Genomic DNA, 18,913 nt, shown 5'->3' with positions numbered 1-18,913 from the left:
ATATAAACCAATGGTTAGACACAATAAGAACATAACTTTATAATACAGCTGCAGGTGCGTGCCTCGACCTAACATTTACTACACGAGATTCTAATGAAAATGTCATTGTTCATATTTACACACGATTACTGGAGTGTGAAACAGCGCTCGACAACCCCAATAGCAATAGCAATAGCAATAGGGAGCGTCGTGCACCTGCAGACATCAACTATAGTTGCGCGCGCCGCGCTATATAAGACGAGGGTACGCCTCTTTTTGCATTTAGAAAAGCAATTCACTAGCTAAAAGTGCAACGTACAAGCGAGCTGCTCAAGATTAAAGCGCATGTTGCTTTAGATTCAAGTAAAGCTATATACCTGCAGTTAAAAGTCATCTTCGTTTAAAGTGAACATTAGATTGTCTTCGCAATGCTACCGTCACGTCTAAGTCCTTTAACAATGTCTAAACCCCAATCACATTATATTGGAGATGTCTTGGGTATTGATCCTGTGTCTTCAACTCGTAAGTTACAAGTATTTTATTTATATAGAGTTAATGTCTTCTTCGAAAACTCTCTACAGTTTGTGGCTTAAAGTTAAGACTGGTAGCTGTAGCAAAGCGTTGATATCATAGGGTTTCTAAGTATTTTCATCATTTTCGGATTATACAGAGTTTTGCTTAAAACTTTATGCTTAAAATGTACAAAGATTTCTAACATTTTACACATTTGTATGCCTGATACGGAACAGATCTAAAGTGTCGGAGCACATGAAGGCTCACTTCATTACAGAGAAAATTTCAATTTCGACTATTAAAGCAAAGAAATGCAATGAACTGGTATAATTATAGACATGTCACTGAAACAGATAAAAAAGGCTCCGAGGTTTTTTAACAAAGAGTCCGATGAGTAATGAGTCAAACGCAATAACGCATCCATGCATGCAAGGATATTCTAGAGTAACATATAAACCTTTTCAAAAAATCATATATGAAGTCAGCATGCTAGGAGACAAACGGAATTGTAATAATTGATCTTTAAGATCTTTGTATAGTTAACAAGTAAGAACATCCGGTCTCAGAACGATAAAAAACAGAAAAATTATTCCCAATCCAAATGGTTCAACTCATATTTAAATTTCAATCAAGCTGGATATAGTTTATTCAATCCATTTCAAATATTCTTCTTCGAAGTTCAGCTACGATTATCGCTACTTCATCCATACAATGAATTGAATATTTTTATTTCTCAGCTAAATCAGTTCTATTTTTTTCCTTTCATGTAGAACACATTTATACCAAAAGCGTTCTTTACCGACCCTACCAGAGTTCACCGTGCCTGTCAGACGACAATCCTGCCATTCGCAGAAAACAACGAAGGAATAGAACAACCTTTACAAAAAGTCAGTTGGAAGAACTTGAGAAGGTTTTCGAAAAGAAACATTATCCTGACATTGCACTCAGAGAAGAATTAGCTGCAAAAATTAATATCAGTGAAGCTCGAATACAGGTCAGTATACCATAGGTCATGACGACTGAATACGAAATATCGATATATTTACTGTGTGATTCGTGTTTCTTATATAGTTCTAATATATAGTTGACTTTTAGCTTCATTTTTCCACAGCTTGGTCTTAAATTGAGTTTCTTTATGTTTCAGAAATATATTATTATTGTAGTGATACTGAAATGGCTTGCCACTGCAGCCTATATTCAGCTGTTTTCGTACATGGGAAGATTATTACGTTATACTTTAAACGTGCAACAATCTTCTCAGAATCTTGCTTAAACAAAATCAACAATATTTTCACCATTATATATTTCGGGCTATTATATGTAGATACATTTACTCTGTTTAACTCGTGCCTCAAGATCTGCGCGCAACTATACTAGGCTAACCCAAATACGCCACTGTCAGTGCTGAAGCGAATCGAGAATATAAATAAAAAGAAAAAAATCAATACAATTTAACACTGAACGAATTTTAGTTACAGTAACTATTCTTTAACAAAAACAGCCATAGGCATAGGTCATAATTATGAAGTATAACGAAAAATCCGGATAAGCAAGTCATTTCCAGGGAATGCAAATGTCATTCACAACTGAATGTATATTTTTGGCTTTATTTTAAAGTCATCTTCAGGAAGAGCTAAATTACTTTGAAATGAAATTGGAAATAACACAGCGTTCCAATCTGCGTCTTGTTTTAAAAATACATTCTCCTGCAAGATGTTTTGTTTGTTGGCAATTTGAAAGCTCGTCACTTCTCTAAGATGGAATTCCGGGGTTATAATTAAACAGTTTATCTTTTTGGTTGTAGAATTAATACGTTTACTACGCTGATATTATTTTGAATATCAAATCTGAAGATTGTAAAATAGCGTTGTTTTTCCCCTCAGGTGGGCGTGAGCTGCAAACTTCGATTGAAAAATCAATTTAGCATTTGCCATAAATTATTTATTCTATTTCAGGGCTAGAATATGTAACAACGACCACGCTAATTACATTTTAACTTTATTTTGTTTGTGAGAAACGATTATTGTTCAGTGTATTATAAACGAAAAATCATAAACATTTAAAATTGATTTTAATAGAAAGATTAAAAGGTAGATCGTATGCAGTTTCTTGCTGTGTTGCAACAATAAAGGTTATTGAACGGCAGCTGTTAGGAAATTGTTATCTACGAGACATTTCATCAACGTAACAAACGAACGTGCATGCTTGTTTATAAGCTTTGATTGCTCTCTTTCAAGTCGCATGACTCTTACTATAGGAATATCTATGACTGTATGTACGTCTTGATCGTATCTCAAAAAGACGTGAAAGATTTCTAGTCTTCACAATGAATTTACATCCAACGAAAGAGAAGTCTTTGTTTAGTATTAAACCTTTCGTCAAAGTTGTCTAAAAGCGCATTTATATACTATTTATATGGAAAGAGACGATATTTTTTTACTCCAGTCTGAACGTATGTTAAATTAAAAGATAACTTTGAAACACCGCATTTGGTCAACATGCAGGTTTTGTTTTATTATCAGTTTTATCTATAACTTGACTTCTCGATCGCTTATTTGTAATTTACCAAACGTGATTGATCTAACCATCATATTCCTTTCAACCAGGTCTGGTTCCAGAACCGCAGAGCAAAGTGGAGAAAAACACAAAACCCTTCACGACTGCATACGAAAAAGATCCGATTGGATTCCGATAAGACCTTACAACTTCCGATTGCACCACGACCAAGTCTCTCGTACCCCAATCCTGGGTATTTCCTGAGTGTTCAGGGGAGTGGTCCTCCGACTATACTAACACCCACCGCCTACATGGCACCAACTGTACACGGGGCGCCTCTCTGGCCTTACCAAGGACATTGTTCTACAGTAGAGAACGAAGCTCGAGGAATTGACACTTTATACTTAAGAGGAAACACACGTTCTCCTCCTACAATGACATCGTTTGATGTATATTCGTCTTATCGGTAGAAACGTTTAACTTTGAGGGAGTTCACCATACACCCTCTGAGATTCATTTTAAGCCTTGGTTTTTAAAATATGTGAGATTATGCATGAGAAACCTCATAATCACTTGCGCGTCTACAATGCAGAATGAATTTCTACAATAGATGACTTCTTTTGTCATGTCAAATAAAATTTGTTAATAAAAGACAAAGGGACATGTAAAATAGTGATTACAAAAATCTTCATGTTGTAAACGTCCAACAAGTATTCTGTGAATACCGAAAAGTTGCGTAAAAAAATCGACCTGAAATGGCTTCAGGCGTGAGAAATCGAGGCCGTAGCCTAGGCAGCCATAAAATTGAAGCGTGTTACAGCTTTTCATACATTGTGCTTTGGTTAATCTAAATTGTTCAACTCTGTCGTCAATGTGATATACCAGCGATGATATTTAGAATTATATATACCTACTGAGATATATTAAACTGAACGACATTACGATTTCAGAAATAGGATGGATTTTATACACTGTTTTATTGATACAGCTAAGTGTGAAGATAAAAATATTTGTAAATATGAATAAAGTTTAAAACCAAATCGATTCCTTGAACAAATATAATTATATCATTGTCAAACATGAAATTAAATCAGACAGCGATGAGTGATACTAACCTCTCAACTTTTCTGTTCATGTTCTATGCATTTCTCATTATATATTATGCCATTTCTGTAAAAATTGTGCATGCTCACGCCATTTTGAATTTCCCTCTCAACCACAGACACAGATGAGCAGAGCAATACATCACAATAGCCATAACAGGGGGGCGTTCGCCACCGAGCCCTTCATTCCGTCTCTAACTAATGGATTTCGCCCCCCCCCCTCCGCAGTAAACGAGAGATTTACGTTTACAAAACATTAAAGAGGAAACGAGTCAAAAAATCTTGTTGACGTTTATGTAATATATGGTATAAAGGGAATATAGTGCAATATATATGTTCCTCCCAATACAGACAAATGTTGTCGAGCATGCGCAATTGATCATTTTGCGCAGTCGCCCACAAGAAGAACAAGAGTTACTTTGAAAAGTGAGGTTATATATTACAGATATAATTACAGTACTTGTTTACTTGTTGCTTTCCCCAACAATTTGAAGTGTGTTGATATGTACTAACATGTATGCAAACCCTAGAAGAAAATATTTAAAGAAGCCAAAACAAATTATGGCCTACCAAAAACAACACGCTACGGTGTGATTAAAAAGATCGTGCCAAAAAGATGTGCTTTTCTCGTGAATAAACGAATGCAGAAATGTTCTGAAAATGTTTACAATTTATTCGCCCTGGGACGCGTTGATATCCAACGAAGTTTCATGTCAGACCAGATCAATTTTATTCTTGCTTTTAATGCTTCCATGTAGGTAGAATACTCCTGTAAACAATTTAAATCAGTTTAGAGATGTAGACGATAGATTAGAAGGTAGATTCATCATCTGGCGTCTTCCGATTACGTATTAAATAAATCAGATACAAAAACGTACCGAATCTGGATGTTTGACTAATTTTCTCGAATAGTACAGGCATTCAAATATGAGAAATATAAACCCAAGCACGATTCCACCAGCAACCAACATGTATACACCAATAACGTCTTTAATTTGCACTGTAACCATTGTTGATGGTGTCTTAACATTGCTATTTCCACAAGTCCCTTAATGTTAAAAAAATATCTATTTAAAATATCTATTGCCGTTTATCTTCGTCTTGCAACAATTGTTGACGTCCTGTTAAATATTCAGTTTTCCTACTGATATTTAGTAAATTAGTCCCACCTTTATGTACAAACCACTCATTCTTTAGTTTATCAAGAAAACCACTCTCACGTAATTTCAATATTTCTCTTGATATCAAATCCTTGTAAGGTGAGTTCAAAGGCAAACCAATGCCGTAACCGAGTGGTGAGAACAAGTCATTTAAAATAAATGTATTGCATGGCTTCTGGTTGATAATGTACTCAAGAACAGCAGAATCCCAGATAAAGGCATAGCCTCCTTCTTGGACTCTCTCTAGAGCGTCGGTTGATGTTTCCTAGAATATGAAAAATATTTAATGTTTCCGTACTTACCCAGGCATATACGCAACTGTACATATTACATACCACAAGAGTGCTTTCAGATTGCATGTGTGACCACATTTTTTGATAGAGCGCTATATTTGAGCGTTCAAAGAACTGGCTCGGTTGTGATGAGACGACCGTTCCGTATTTGATTTCATCCTGATTGACAAGATTCTCCAAAGAGCGAATGTTTATAGCTGATTTTTCGATTGTCAAAAATGCTGCTAAATTAGCTGTATATGTGGCAACAAATATGGTACCAGTCATCCACCAAACGGCTGCTATAACTTTGCCTACGAATAGATCGAGAAATGTTCGTCACATAGATTCAAATGGTTATCTTCGAGATGGTCTATAGTTTGATCATTTACTACCTGATATGGCTTTTGGTTGGTTATCTGTGCCCTGCCCAAGAAGAGATCCCATTGAAAACCAGGCAGCCTCATCAAGATTCATGTTATCTTTATTCTCTTCCAGATCATCCATGTCATCCTCACCTGAGGGAAGATGTAAGAAAAACCATTATAATTTTAAAAACCCCGGCTGATTCACTGGTTATTACACAAAAGTACATAAAAACAGCATTTGTGTCCATTGCTACGGAGTAGGTTCGAGTAATTCTTAAGCATGCAATGTATCGTAGCATATCATATCGTCTTGACCATCATCAATGCACTAATTCGACTCCAAGAAAGCCTTAAACAAAAGCTTACCCAACATATTTTCATTTGCCTGCACGACTTGTCCATAAAATCCGTAAGGACTTAATTTGCTGCATATTGTGAGAACTAAACCAACGTACATTGTGCTACAGAACAACAGGAACCAGACATCATTTGTGAAAGGATCCATGAAGGCCAAAAGACCTTTTTCGCTTTCCTTTTTTTTCATGATAACCGTCAGCCCAAGGTCAATGTAGGGTATCGTGAAATCAATAACTTCTTGTCGCAATGAACTGATTGTAAACGCTGCCACTGCCATATCAGCTTTCTAGAAATGTTAGAAATATTTATTGAAACAAGTATGTACTACAGTTTACTCCTTCTTATGCCTTCATTTCCTCTCTCTATCACTTCTTCTTTTCATTCCCCTTCGCTTTCACCTCCGTTCATTCTTTCATTACTTACATCATCACCTTCATTCTTTTACGAGCACAATTGAAATAACACAGTGAAGTATTTAGCTTCCAACATGCCATGTAAAAGCTTTGCATTACGTGTTGAAGGCTAAACTCACTCCCTTCCTCCAACCTTCCCTCCCCTTATACTCAATCATATGATAAATATCCTAACCCCATCCGTGATTTCTCTGACCATTCCATTCCACTCCTGTGTCTCAGCAGATTTTCCGCCAAAATTTCCGTCGTAGGAACCGTGAAGCACGTAATTAAACTCCAGTCTCTGGGCAAGTTCATTCAGTAAGTCCATACAATATCCATCCCATGCTTCATTGCCAGTGGCGTTACCTGCTGCCTTTATGGAAAACGGCGGCTCCTGTTTGACAAAAAGGTGTATGCGTAACCTTTTATATTAAGACAACAAAGACTAGAGAAGGTAAACTGTGCATGATGTAGATGGCAGATAAAGACAACGAAGAAACTGAAGCATTAATTTTATGACAAAACCTTTACCTGAATTGTGACTATTTTGAACGTTTTATTTTTCATTGACACTTTCATTGCCTGAGGTGGACCAGCGAATTGTCCCAACCAACTGATGTCAGACACGTTCAACGTCAAATCATTGGAATTGTCCCAATAACCAACCTGTCATTGAAGTATTCATAGCATAATGAATTCATATTAAAATCCACATAAAATAAGGCCACACATAAACGATTAATCGGGCACCTGATAAAGCCAGACAAAACTATCTTTTTCTTTGTCTAATAAATACATTTAGTTATTTACCCGTTCAAAGCCATGATGATTAAGATTGACCACGTCGTATCCTTCAAATTGCAGGCTGCCTTCACTTGTAAATGAAATCGTGCTGAGTTCGCCAGCAAAAGAAACCTTGAAAGAAGAAATTCAAACAGATCGTCTCAATAGCAGAATTCACCTCGGCATTGAATTTCGAATATCACTAAAACCAGCGGCCAGTATAGAGAGAGCTATTCTATCCTGATTCATCAGCCGTAGTCAACTTACTGATTTCATTCTTCTCAGTAACGATTTTCCATCAGTCCACTTGGTGATGTTATTTTGATCACATTGTATGCAGGTTAGGTTAGGTTGAGTAAGTGTCTCGTTGCTCACAGCCATGGCGTGCAAAGCTTTGGCTACAGTCCAAACTGCATCGTAGACTTTGTAGGCGTACACCTATATAGAGAATTACATATTACGTATAATACCCCGGGTAATACTGAAGAAATACAATACGACTCTTTGTTAACCAATATAAAGAACAGTTTAGACCAGAGGGAGCTGGCCATGCAGTATAAGTGTAAAGTATAGTTTACAACTTTACATACATACATAAACTTTATTTAGACACGCTCAGTCTCAATCAACATTGAGTTGTTTTTTCATGAGGAGCGTGTAGACAAGTACATATTAGTACAGAGAAATTACATATACAAAGACTAGTAGACAAATACAAAAACAGAGTATATAAAAGAAAGAGTTAAGTATTTCGGGTTTTAGTTTAGGTTTTCTTCTGTAGTCACACCAGATAAATAAACGTTGATTCCTAGAAGAACGGTTTAAAAGCTGAGCTATCCGGTAAAAATAAATTCGTTTCAGTTTGTCACGGGATTTATACGAATTCTAAAAGTGCATCAGTCTTACATTCACAGGCTTTTTTCCACCTCTTGCCAGGAACCTTGTTTCAAACGACCTCTGGTTCTCTGTTCTTGTGCTTGAAGGCTCAACGCCAAGAAGACCCATTATATATTCAGGTTGTTCTGTCACTGGGTCGAAAAGAGTCATCTAAAATAAATATTAAAAGGTTTCTGATATTAAATATATTGTACAATGAGTTATTTAGAATATTGGTAATCCTGGGACCTGGGGCCGGTTGTATAAAACTCTTAACTACATTTTGCATAGTTAAATCCTAGTTAACTCAGAAATACACAACTCTTATTGGCCAATTCTGTCCTTAACTGCAGTTAAAAGTTAACTAGTCTCTTATACAACTGGCCCCTGAAGTTGGATTACTTCTGTTCTTTTTGACAATTTGACAAAAAGATGAAATACGTCATACTTCGGTTGCTATGGCATCACTGACGATCCAGACCCAGTCTTGTGTCACCATCCCGAGATGATATGCAACATCCAATAACCGTTTGGCATATTTGCCAGGGCTGCAAAGGATCACCAGGCGTACCTGGGAGCTACGCAGGGATAACAAAGGACTTGTAAAGTCAATCAACGAGGGATCGTCGAGGGCAGGGAAGGTTTCCGTTTTGACTATATCAATCGTGGTACGTTGAAATGAAGCATGTCGAAGACGTTGCAAGGTGGTGTAACCTGAAAGACATTTATTTCTTGTTACTTTATCTAACAAGTTGTTGATCGGTTAGTGAAGCCTAATTTACTTAATTATTAATTGATTATACCCAATCAAACTCACCATAATCATCAGTCGAAGTAATCATAACAGCTTTGTCCCATTTAAAGTGTTCCATTATCGCTATAATGACGTCACTTTGTCTGTCGCCAGTCGAACTCAGTCGTAGTAAAAACGGATATTGTTGGTAAGCTTCGAACAGAGAGTGGTCAGTAGCTGCAAACGTAATCTGAGGTATATCGATTCCTGAACTAATATAGTTCACCGCCTTTACCGCATTAGAACGAGCAGGACCGATAATTGCAACAACACTTTGCTTGATTTGGTCGCATGCTGTAAAAAATATGTATTGTTATTATTTTTAGGAAGACTTATGTTCATTAGGGATCTTTTTCTCTCATCACAACGACTATCTCGCAAGCGTGATGCAAGTGTTTGTGACCGCTAAAATGACGTTACTTTGTCTATAGCCGACCCCAGACTCATACTGTTAGTAAGCCTTGAATATAGGGAGTGGGTCAGTAGCTGAAAACCTGAAGAACAAATGTAGTTAACCGTCTTCACTGCATTAGATAGAACAGGACTATACTTGCGTTGATTTTAAATGGATGCGAGCAATCATGGTCACAACGAGTTTACAAATGGGTTCAAAAAAGACAAAACCTTAACACGTTGTATTTTATACAGTTTTTTGGTGATAGCTTTTGGCCGAAAGAGAGGCATGACGCTCGAAGTCTTGTCGATGTTAAATATTCGAAAGTCAAAAAGATATTACCGCTGTCCACGCTTTGTTTGACATCCAGGGGCGCAGTCGTGTTGCTGATCCCCTCAAGGGTGGTGCCGTTAAGAATTGTTGTGTCAGCATTTATTTCCGCAATCGCCATCTTGAATGCAATTTCCGAAGCCGAATATTGGTTTCCATTATCATCAATGTCAAATATACCACCTAAATTCGTAAACAGTGATTTAAATCTTTAGTTAAACAATTCTTTCAGTATTTCTATAATTATTTTTAAATGATAGAGTCGTATGCAGTATAATTGTAATATAAAAAAAAATAATTGTAAAAAAATAATTGTGAATTATTTTAGCGTTTACATGCTAATGTGGGCAACTTTGACCACACGCATGCAAGGGCGCATGCCTTGAAATGTTGCATCTCGACAGTATTTCTGTTTTGTTTGTAGTTTGTTTTTATTGTGGTTAGTAATCATATGTCGTAACTACGGACAAGATTACCACCATCTTACCAACATTGCCATTGGCGCCAAACTGTCTAGGAGAAGACTGCCGCGCTAAATAATGCATAATATATATAAACCAAAAACCAGACTGGGTACCAAAATGATCAAAAAAAATCTTAGTCACTATATCTTGTAGTGCCGTGGGCTACTTTTTAAAGATAAAAATAATCACTCGCAAAAATTCATAAAAAAATAATTGCAACTGTGGAACACAAGAAGGATTATTTTGAAGACAGGTGGTGGCATTTCGTGGGAAATACATTTGCATTGATTCAAACATTGCAAAATAACGTATGGATACATATTAATATTGATACTGATACTAAGGGTAATTACAAAAAAAAAAAAGTTAAAGTTTGTCTAATCGTACTTCTTCTATGTTCGATGATGGTGGATTTGTATACGAGAATCTCAAGAAGAGTCAGCACAATTTTAGTCGATAGTCAGTCTACATTTCAAAATCTAGCCTGGACCTGTCGACTCCCGTATGCCTATGAAAGATTGCATTTAGACTGCAGAATTCGTTATTTCTCAAGTCCCAACTCCAGGTTGAAAGATAACGGGGTGCCCCCGTTGCTACGTCACTACTCTTATCTTACTGCAGAGAATACGTTTAATATCGTCTGGAAAATATTGGGAAAATAACGTTTTTACGACAGGAAATTAGTTAAAATAGTGAATACGATTTAATTGCAATTTATTTAAGGTTGCTGGCCATGGTGAGTTTCCTAGCAATAATCGATACTCAATAAAGTCAAAATACTTTGAATATATAATTATATACATCTCTTACCAATACGAATAGTTGATGGCAAGACAGTCCTGGAAATTTCAACTTGAAAAGCAAACAGAAAAGAAACAGTCAAAATCCAGTTTGACATTTTTGTACGCTGGATAAACAAACGTTAGTGAGACAGTTGTTCCGAAACTAAAATATTTAAAATAATCTACATCTTAAGAAAAAAAACAAAATTAAATATTTATACCAAAGAACAGGTAACTAAACCAATCACACGTTTTGAAATCACAGGTTACTTAAAACATACGCATGCATGTATTGACATCATCCAGACATTTAAACATTTTTTGTCTGAAATTTCGCTCGCAGGTTTCGTGACCTTGAAGACGCAGACTGTTCTTGGTGTATTGAACACCGCTTAACTCTTCGAGGTGAGTAAACAAGAGATTAGAAACACGAATCATATAATTATATAATATGTATTATAATGGTAATCCAGTGAATAACGGGCAGTGATGCCCGGCAACCGATGAATAAAGACACTGTTTATTTTATTCTTAAGTCGCCAAAGGATATAACTAAGATATGATTCATCTTGTCAACTGAAATTACTGAATGTATTGCTTAAACTAGATGTAATAGTTTGAATCTGTTTAACTTCAAGTATCGTATTTACCCTCATCAACAAGACATTATATAAAAATGTTTGACACTTAAAAGGACAAAGATAGAAAGGTTTAGCTGAAAACTCCAACTATACTTGAAATAACTTTAAGATATTTACAATTCAATGAACGTATTGTCTTTAATTTGTATCAATACATACTTGGTGCATGAGAGAGTGTTTTCAGTGCTTTAGCTCAAAATATGCGCTCTTCTTTTTTTGTTTTGTGGAGTTGAAGACTAAAGTATATCACATTCGTAAAATTGTACAAGAAAAAGAGGCGCATATCACAAAATTTGGCAGGTGATTGCGTTCTGGGACCGACTTTTGCCTTTTGGGAGTAGACGAACTGAGATTTAGACTTTATTGAATCCTAACGTTTTAGGCCGAGACACGTATATTCAATTGAACTGGCGACAATGTACATTAATTAATTCAATAATGTTTTGCACCTCATTTTAATGCCACAAGGACGATAATCCCTGCGAAATATTCATTCATCGGATGGGCACGGGTTGTTTATGTATAATATCATTGTATATAAAACGCCCTGGATGGACATGTAGTGTATGGAATATTTCGAAATAATAGCCGGCACACACATGAAAATTTAATTAAAATAAAAAAAAACATTTACAGTATGTTTTGGTGACAAGGGTTACAATCGCGTGATTTCGAACAAGGTGTGTGGTCGATGTTAACATTTGTGGTCGTTATGTCGGAAACTGAGACGATTCTCGTCCGTCGCCGACACAACCAAAAAATAAATTAGTGGCAACTGCATGAAACACCTTGAAAACACCTGCCTCATAAATAGTTTCCATCAACGAGGTGAGAAAATTACAATTGGTAACCAAATATGATCCAGGAATGAGAGAAATATTACCCACAATACTGAAAAACCTCGTTGGAGAGATATTTATACTGGATTTGTACAACTCCCCCCTGCAAATAACGTAACCTATCTCTAAATAGGCAAAAAATTGCAGTTAAAATAAACATCTGCTCGGAATAAGTTGATAAATCATTTCATTTTTTCAGTATTATGACGGTGTGGTTTTTGCGTCAATCGTCTTTGTTTCTGAAGATATGCTGTTTCCAGCTTGTGTTGTTATGCATTATCCCTGTCATGAAATGTTCCGTCCCTTCCAATGTAACAATAGGTAAGTCGTCGGAAAGGAAACATTTTCCTCTTAAGAAATATCTTTTATATCCCTATAAACGGAGTTCGTGTCATTGGAAGAACATTCTTCAATTTCATCACCAAACTGTGCATGGCATGATCTGATTGACTAAAATTACAACGTTTAGCTTTTTCTCTTAGGAGTAATATTCTCTATAACATCTGAAGGCGATGCAGAAAGAAAAGCATTCGAACTTGCAATCGCTCATGTGAACAGTGATGGCAGCGTCTTACCTTCAACACAACTTCAGTACATCATCAATAATACCATCAGTCGTGATCCTTTATCTAATATACAGAAAGGTTAGGGTTGAATGAGGATAATGTTGGATATTATAATAGCTATGTATTAAACCAATCAACTTTTCGTTCTTCCCATCCATCGCCCCCTTTCTTCACTATTAACTGCCTGACTTCATATTTTCTCCCTTCTATATAAAATTAATCTCCATCTTTTTTCATTGTAGCATGTCATCAAATATCAAACGGTGTCACAGCAGTGTTCGGTCCTGTAACAAGCACAGATATCAAAGCAATCACGACAGTCACAACAGGGCTAAAAATTCCTTTATACAGTTCGCAAGCTACGAATCCAGCATTCTCGTTTGATCATAAAAACTATCCGTTCTTACTTCGCATGGATAGTTCCGATGATATGAATTCCAGGGTTTTGACGGATGTTTTTAAGCGTTTTTTGTGGCAAAGGGTCGCTGTACTTACATCAAATTCAGACTATGGTACGTTGTCACTTGTCATAATATCATAATAGATCCAGAGATATAATGCAAAATAATGATAAATCTTTGAAATCATTTTTTTTCTAGCAAGAGGATTTGCGGCTGATTTTTACAACAAAGCAATAAAAAACAACTGGATTATTGCAGCCATAGAGGAATTCAATGCAATACACGATTACAACAACTTAGATGTTCGCACACAACTGACAAGAATAAAAAAGAGAGGTGTTCACGTAGTTTTACTAAGCTGTGGTGCCTCTTATACTCCAGTCATCATGAGACAAGCCAAGGAATTATTGATGATCAAAAATTGGGCTTGGATTTTAACGGTGTGTGATCTCAATAAATTATTAGGCATTTCTATAATTGATGTTTCAACTCTGTTAATTGAGTCTTTATATGTATATTAAGTGTTGAATAAGAATCCGTTGCAAGCAAATGAAAGTTATACCTTCCTTTTGAATGATTTGTACAAAAAATGCTTTAGAAACCAAACATGTAGAGGAGTATAATTTGTTCTCAAAAACAGCACGTAGCTACAACATTTTTTAATTACCATGGTAACTATAAAACGTCACATTCTGAGTATAGAAAACTATTGGTTTAAAGTCAGAGCTTCCTTATGATATAAAAACAATCGAAATAATTGCCGTATCAATAATATATTATTTCACAACTCAACCAACAGGACAGTACATTTGATCCACCGTCTCCAATCGCAGAAGAACTGATCGGCCTTCTTGGAGTACGCGATACAATCGATGGTGGAACTTTAGCCTCTGTGCTAACAAGTGGATTACAAAACGCTGGGTTTAGTACCAATCCTGTGTCTTATGCGGCAACGAAGAGATTTGATTCTGTCTTAGCATTTGCAAAAGGTCTTCATGATTTTTTCCAAGCTGGGCATAGATTATCAAACTCGACTCCAACTTGTGAGTCGTGTGGAGAAGAAAGAATTGTGAGTGGACATGGCGATACGTTGATGAATTACTTGAAAAAGGTACGAATAAATTTCATTGCTTCTTTAAAGAAAATAATGCAACAGCAAATAAATGCGATAATATAAGAGGATAAAATAAAGGTACAAAAGACACTGCTGTACAAAATCACGATTCTTCCAACGTTTAACCAAGTTATGCAGGGGTGTACTTGCTTTTTGGCAAAGAAAAAACTGAAGTTAATAAAACATCTGAAACAACTTTCACAGAGGAGAATCAACCAGACTTGGTTTAAATTTCTGTGTTTGTTATGACCATGGACAATTCTGTGTTTTCATTAGGTTCAAACAAATGGAGCGAGTCATTTTCTGAATTTTTCAAGCAGTGGTTCGCCCGGGGTTGCCAGATTTCATATTATGAATCTTCACAGTAGCGGATGGTCGAAGGTAAGAAAAAAGAACTTATGAATGAATGAACATATGGGAAAGGACCAACAAACTTCCGGGGGGTAGAAGGTGGATACCCTAACAAACATTTGAAGCAGTAATAGACTGAAACAGTAGCAAGAACAGTATAGTAGTCGGTCAAATGAACGATTGAACAGAATATAAAAAATAATTTTGAATAGATCGGAAATTGGGAAGAATCTCAAAACTTGGCGATCAATTCTAGCGGAAAAGCAATGATGTGGCCTGGCGGAGTAACAGATATTCCTGTAGATTCGACATATACGTTGGGAAACACAACCTTGAACCTTGTTACCGTTATTGTAAGTATGACAAGAAAAGGAAGAGTTGGACTTGCACCAGTCAAGGTTTTGAATTCTGGCGTTTTACATAAGACGCGCGAAACTGGTTGTAAGGTTGTAAACAGCCAGGACTCCTGTAGGACTTCATATATCAATATCAACCCATTATTAGCCACAGCAGTCGTCGTAGGTGAGATGAAGAAAAGCGAATAATAATGCTTTAAAATGGCTTTTCAAAAAACAAATTCCAGTCAGGAGAGTCAGTTACTAAAGAATGCATCACAAATTCTGTCTAATTTTTCTTGTTTCAACAGGAACCAGGTTTTATTCAACTGAAGAAAGGAAAGTCATCCACAGACCCAGATCCTTATGAAGGTTATTGCATAGACCTATTAAAACGTCTTGCAAAAGATCTCCATTTCAACTACACATTAACGTTAGTTCCTGATGGGAAGTACGGAAATTATGACGCCAATAATAAGAGATGGAATGGTATGGTTGGTGAACTAGTGGATAAGGTAAACAATATTTCTGGTACAACAAGACAGTGAAGAAGACACATTGTCTCTCAAACATATTTCTTCTTAATGAATTTTAGAAGTTTGACATGGCCCTAGCACCAATTACAATAAGTCAAAGTCGTTCAGAAGTTATCGACTTTAGCAAACCATACATGGATTTGGGCCTAAGTATTCTCATGCAAATTCCAGAAAAAACTGAAACCAATATTTTTGGATTTGTGGACCCACTATCGAGAGAAGTGTGGTTCACGGCATTTAGCATCATGGCTTTGGTGGCAGTTATCAGTTTACTACTCGATAAGATCAGTCCAAATGGACATTACGGTTCTGTGGTTCAAGCGGAACTGGACGAAGGATGTGACAGAGAGGAGGTGAATAAAACTTGCTGTGTCTTTCTGAAAGGAAGAAAAAAAACTCATCAAGGCATCTTCCGATAAACATTTCTCTCCCACAAGACATCTTCCTATAAACATTTCTTTCGCTTTCTCATTACTTAGGTTGAAGAAGAGCTTGAAGGACTGACATATTTAAATCTAACAAACTCAGTTTGGTTTTCTATTGGAGCTTTACTACAGCAGGGGGGTGATGTACTTCCCAGGTATGTGGTCAACGAGCGATGGGTTAGGAACCAGAAAGATGAATCTGCGAATGCGAGTCGCTTATCCGCTAATCTTATCTTTATAATAACTATATAAAAACAAAATCTTTAAAGAAAATACCATGCAGCTAGACTGACAAGATCTTCCACCTGAGCCGCCACTACGCGAGAGGGGCTAATACAAGAACTACTACACTGGGTCAGTCTGAGTGCAAGAATTGATAGAGCTCATAAACACATTTAACACTTAATATTTTACAGAGCTGTCAGTGGTCGCACAGTGGCAGCATTTTGGTGGGCAGCATCAATGATATTGATAGCAACATACACTGCCAATCTTGCTGCATATCTGACATTTGGTCGCATGAAACTAACTATCAACTCCGTTGAAGCACTCGGTTCTCAAACCAAGATAAGTTATGGTACAGTAAAAAACTCTCCAGCAGCAGAATTTTTCCAGGAGTCCATCCTACCGTCCTATAATGCTATGTATCAATTTATGAAGTCGCGAGGGACTTTGGCAAATTCTCAGGATGAAGCACTTAAAAGAGTGCGAGAAGATAACGTTGCCTTTATTTTTGATTCTATCTTATTGGAAGCAGAGATGTATAAAAAACCATGTAATGTCTTCACAGTGGGATCAACGTTTGGAAAATTTGGTAAGCGGGCGTCACTTGGCAAGATGAGGCATGTATGAGGCGGCTGGCAAACAATGCTAGCAATGTTTTCAAATTCTGTTTCTCGCTGTGTCTGGGCAGTCGCTGCTTTCTTACTCTTTTACAAGTTTTATACTCTTTTATATAAATCAGTTTATTCCGATTCAGAGAAGAAAGATTCTCAGTAGAGTTGACGACCCTCAAGAAAACAAGTAAAAGCCCGCCGTACACGAGAGCTATCAAGTCATGTAGGAATTAACACAATATCTTTATATCTTCCTGTTCAGGATATGGTCTTGCACTCCAGAAAGATTCTCCTTTCACAACCCGGTTCAGCCTTGAGATTCTCAAACTGCGTGAAAAAGGAGTCTTACTGTACTTTGAGGATTACTGGTTCAAGAGAAAAGGTTGGTTCCTCAGCTAGTGTAATTACCATTGCATTGTGTTCGTGAATAAAATAAAATAAAATAAAATAAAATAAAAAAATTCGTTCGAAATAAAATAAAACCAACTGGTATGTAGTGAAACTTAAAAACTTAGGGAATTTACAATGTTGTTTAGAATGTAGATTGTTCAAAACAGTTCTCTAATAATGTAACTTTTCATGTCAAACAAATTGCAACATTCAACCACACCTTTTCAATTCACTGGTTCGTTTTAGGCGACTGCATTCCAGATTTATCGATGCTGGAACTTTCAAATGGTCAGTTAACATTAAAGGATATGATTGGAGTAAAGTACGTGGTGTACGCTGGAATTGGCCTGGGATTGATACTTATCGCCGTAGAATTGTGTGTCGCCTCGTTTTGGGAAGTCGATCCAACTGATCCAAGGGTAATATTCTGAATAAATGAATGTATAAGAAACCTACCGTAAAAATACTTATGTACCGTAAAAGACTATGTACATAGTATCATGTACATAAACTAAATCTATAGATTGTAGTTTAAATGATAAGGCATACTAAAATACTTAAAACTAGACCCAAATAATTGTATCATCTTGAATCATCTTTATTTATAGAAACCCAAAACATGGTCCGAGGCTATGAAAAAGAGACTGAGGCGAATATGGGACGATATTAGGGACAGGTTGCCCAAAATACCAGGAAAACTTAAAAATCTGCGGCAGAGCTCCCGTCACACTTCAAGTGTTACTGCAGTCACAACGGTAAGCAAGGTTAAACTCGAGGCAAATGAGAGTGCGAAGCTGAAGGAAGAAAACGTGAATAAAGGCTATCAAAAGGATGACGTCCATCCCTTCGAAATCAGAGACCGATGATCGATAAATGATGTATCACAATCAATATATCATTACATGTAAAGAAATGCTGCACATAGGGCCATTAGATGAAAAATTGAAGATGAAAAATTGATTGGTCAGAAGATGAAAAATTTGTTACTTCCTTTCTGGTCTTACATGTACCTAAGTTGAGGTAAAAAGTTGGTTCAAACTTTGAGCAGTCCCCTGCTGACCTGCTCTCAAAATGCTTTTGTGCTTCTAAGTTCTAATCGGATCGTTTGAACGGCTTTTAAATTTAGTAAGTTAATAATATCACTGTCATATCACAGCACTTAGCACCTTAAACTAACTTTAACTATATAAATCATAAATGTACTTAACCTATACCATTTCAGAGAAATAAAATGATAAAGAAATGTTTATCAAAAGGTGGGATCGTCGTTTTGAGGGTGTGAATTACTAAATTTTTTTTGGGAGCATACCCCTGACTTTTTAGAGACTGCCTGCCATAAAGGCTAGCTCCTGACCCGCTAACGCTAACTGCAATCCTGAAAAAAAGACGTAGACGTTTCTAATTTAAATATTGT

General features: G+C 36.5%; 3 protein-coding genes across 4 annotated transcripts; 2 read left to right on the top strand and 1 right to left on the bottom strand.

The window, feature by feature from the left end:
- Positions 1–304: 304 nt before the first annotated feature.
- On the top strand, positions 305–3,938 carry LOC114533636 (paired mesoderm homeobox protein 1-like). The gene is made up of 3 exons (XM_028555208.1): positions 305–501; positions 1,263–1,486; positions 3,099–3,938. Exons 1-3 carry the CDS (start codon positions 408–410, stop codon positions 3,456–3,458), a joined length of 678 nt encoding a protein of 225 aa, XP_028411009.1. The 5' UTR covers positions 305–407; the 3' UTR covers positions 3,459–3,938.
- Positions 3,939–4,523: 585 nt separating this feature from the next.
- LOC114533644 (glutamate receptor ionotropic, kainate 2-like) lies at positions 4,524–13,176 on the bottom strand. 2 transcript variants are annotated; one of them, XM_028555221.1, is made up of 16 exons: positions 13,121–13,176; positions 11,094–11,135; positions 9,832–10,002; positions 9,120–9,389; positions 8,751–9,016; positions 8,333–8,473; positions 7,694–7,864; positions 7,454–7,558; positions 7,175–7,309; positions 6,837–7,037; positions 6,258–6,534; positions 5,919–6,041; positions 5,587–5,837; positions 5,261–5,516; positions 4,970–5,139; positions 4,524–4,860 (listed from the first exon to the last, which is right to left on the bottom strand). In XM_028555221.1, the coding sequence occupies exons 3-16, from the start codon at positions 9,938–9,940 to the stop codon at positions 4,756–4,758; spliced, it is 2,580 nt and encodes an 859-aa protein (XP_028411022.1). In that variant the 5' UTR covers positions 9,941–10,002; positions 11,094–11,135; positions 13,121–13,176; the 3' UTR covers positions 4,524–4,755. The 2 variants fall into 2 exon arrangements, with proteins under 2 accessions (XP_028411022.1, XP_028411021.1); XM_028555220.1 differs by lacking the exon at positions 13,121–13,176 and having other exon boundaries at positions 11,094–11,440.
- LOC114533584 (glutamate receptor 2-like) lies at positions 11,721–18,844 on the top strand. The gene is made up of 14 exons (XM_028555128.1): positions 11,721–12,866; positions 13,028–13,189; positions 13,354–13,623; positions 13,711–13,952; positions 14,312–14,623; positions 14,903–15,025; positions 15,190–15,330; positions 15,624–15,827; positions 15,908–16,201; positions 16,328–16,428; positions 16,690–17,087; positions 17,372–17,491; positions 17,746–17,918; positions 18,108–18,844. The coding sequence occupies exons 1-14, from the start codon at positions 12,749–12,751 to the stop codon at positions 18,363–18,365; spliced, it is 2,916 nt and encodes a 971-aa protein (XP_028410929.1). The 5' UTR covers positions 11,721–12,748; the 3' UTR covers positions 18,366–18,844.
- The last annotated feature ends 69 nt before the right edge of the window (positions 18,845–18,913 follow it).

This window comes from Dendronephthya gigantea, unplaced genomic scaffold, assembly GCF_004324835.1.
Source record: "Dendronephthya gigantea isolate DGI-Jeju-01 unplaced genomic scaffold, DenGig_1.0 000093F, whole genome shotgun sequence".
NCBI lineage: Eukaryota > Metazoa > Cnidaria > Anthozoa > Malacalcyonacea > Nephtheidae > Dendronephthya > Dendronephthya gigantea.
Note: the sequence above shows the minus strand (reverse complement) of the source record. Positions and strands in the feature narration are given on the sequence as shown.

Bases quoted from the DNA above. Each gene is read 5' to 3' on its own strand.
- LOC114533636 (XM_028555208.1), top strand. From the start codon at position 408: ATGCTACCGTCACGTCTAAGTCCTTTAACAATGTCTAAACCCCAATCA. The intron at 502-1,262 runs GTAAGTTACAAG...CCTTTCATGTAG, and splicing joins TGATCCTGTGTCTTCAACTC to AACACATTTATACCAAAAGC. The intron at 1,487-3,098 runs GTCAGTATACCA...CCTTTCAACCAG, and splicing joins TCAGTGAAGCTCGAATACAG to GTCTGGTTCCAGAACCGCAG.
- LOC114533644 (XM_028555220.1), bottom strand. From the start codon at position 11,181: ATGTCAAACTGGATTTTGACTGTTTCTTTTCTGTTTGCTTTTCAAGTT. The intron at 7,559-7,693 runs GTAAGTTGACTA...TCTTCTTTCAAG, and splicing joins TACTGAGAAGAATGAAATCA to GTTTCTTTTGCTGGCGAACT. The intron at 4,861-4,969 runs GTACGTTTTTGT...AATTGTTTACAG, and splicing joins TAGTCAAACATCCAGATTCG to GAGTATTCTACCTACATGGA.
- LOC114533584 (XM_028555128.1), top strand. From the start codon at position 12,749: ATGACGGTGTGGTTTTTGCGTCAATCGTCTTTGTTTCTGAAGATATGC. The intron at 13,953-14,311 runs GTGTGTGATCTC...CTCAACCAACAG, and splicing joins ATTGGGCTTGGATTTTAACG to GACAGTACATTTGATCCACC. The intron at 16,429-16,689 runs GTATGTGGTCAA...AATATTTTACAG, and splicing joins GGGGGTGATGTACTTCCCAG to AGCTGTCAGTGGTCGCACAG.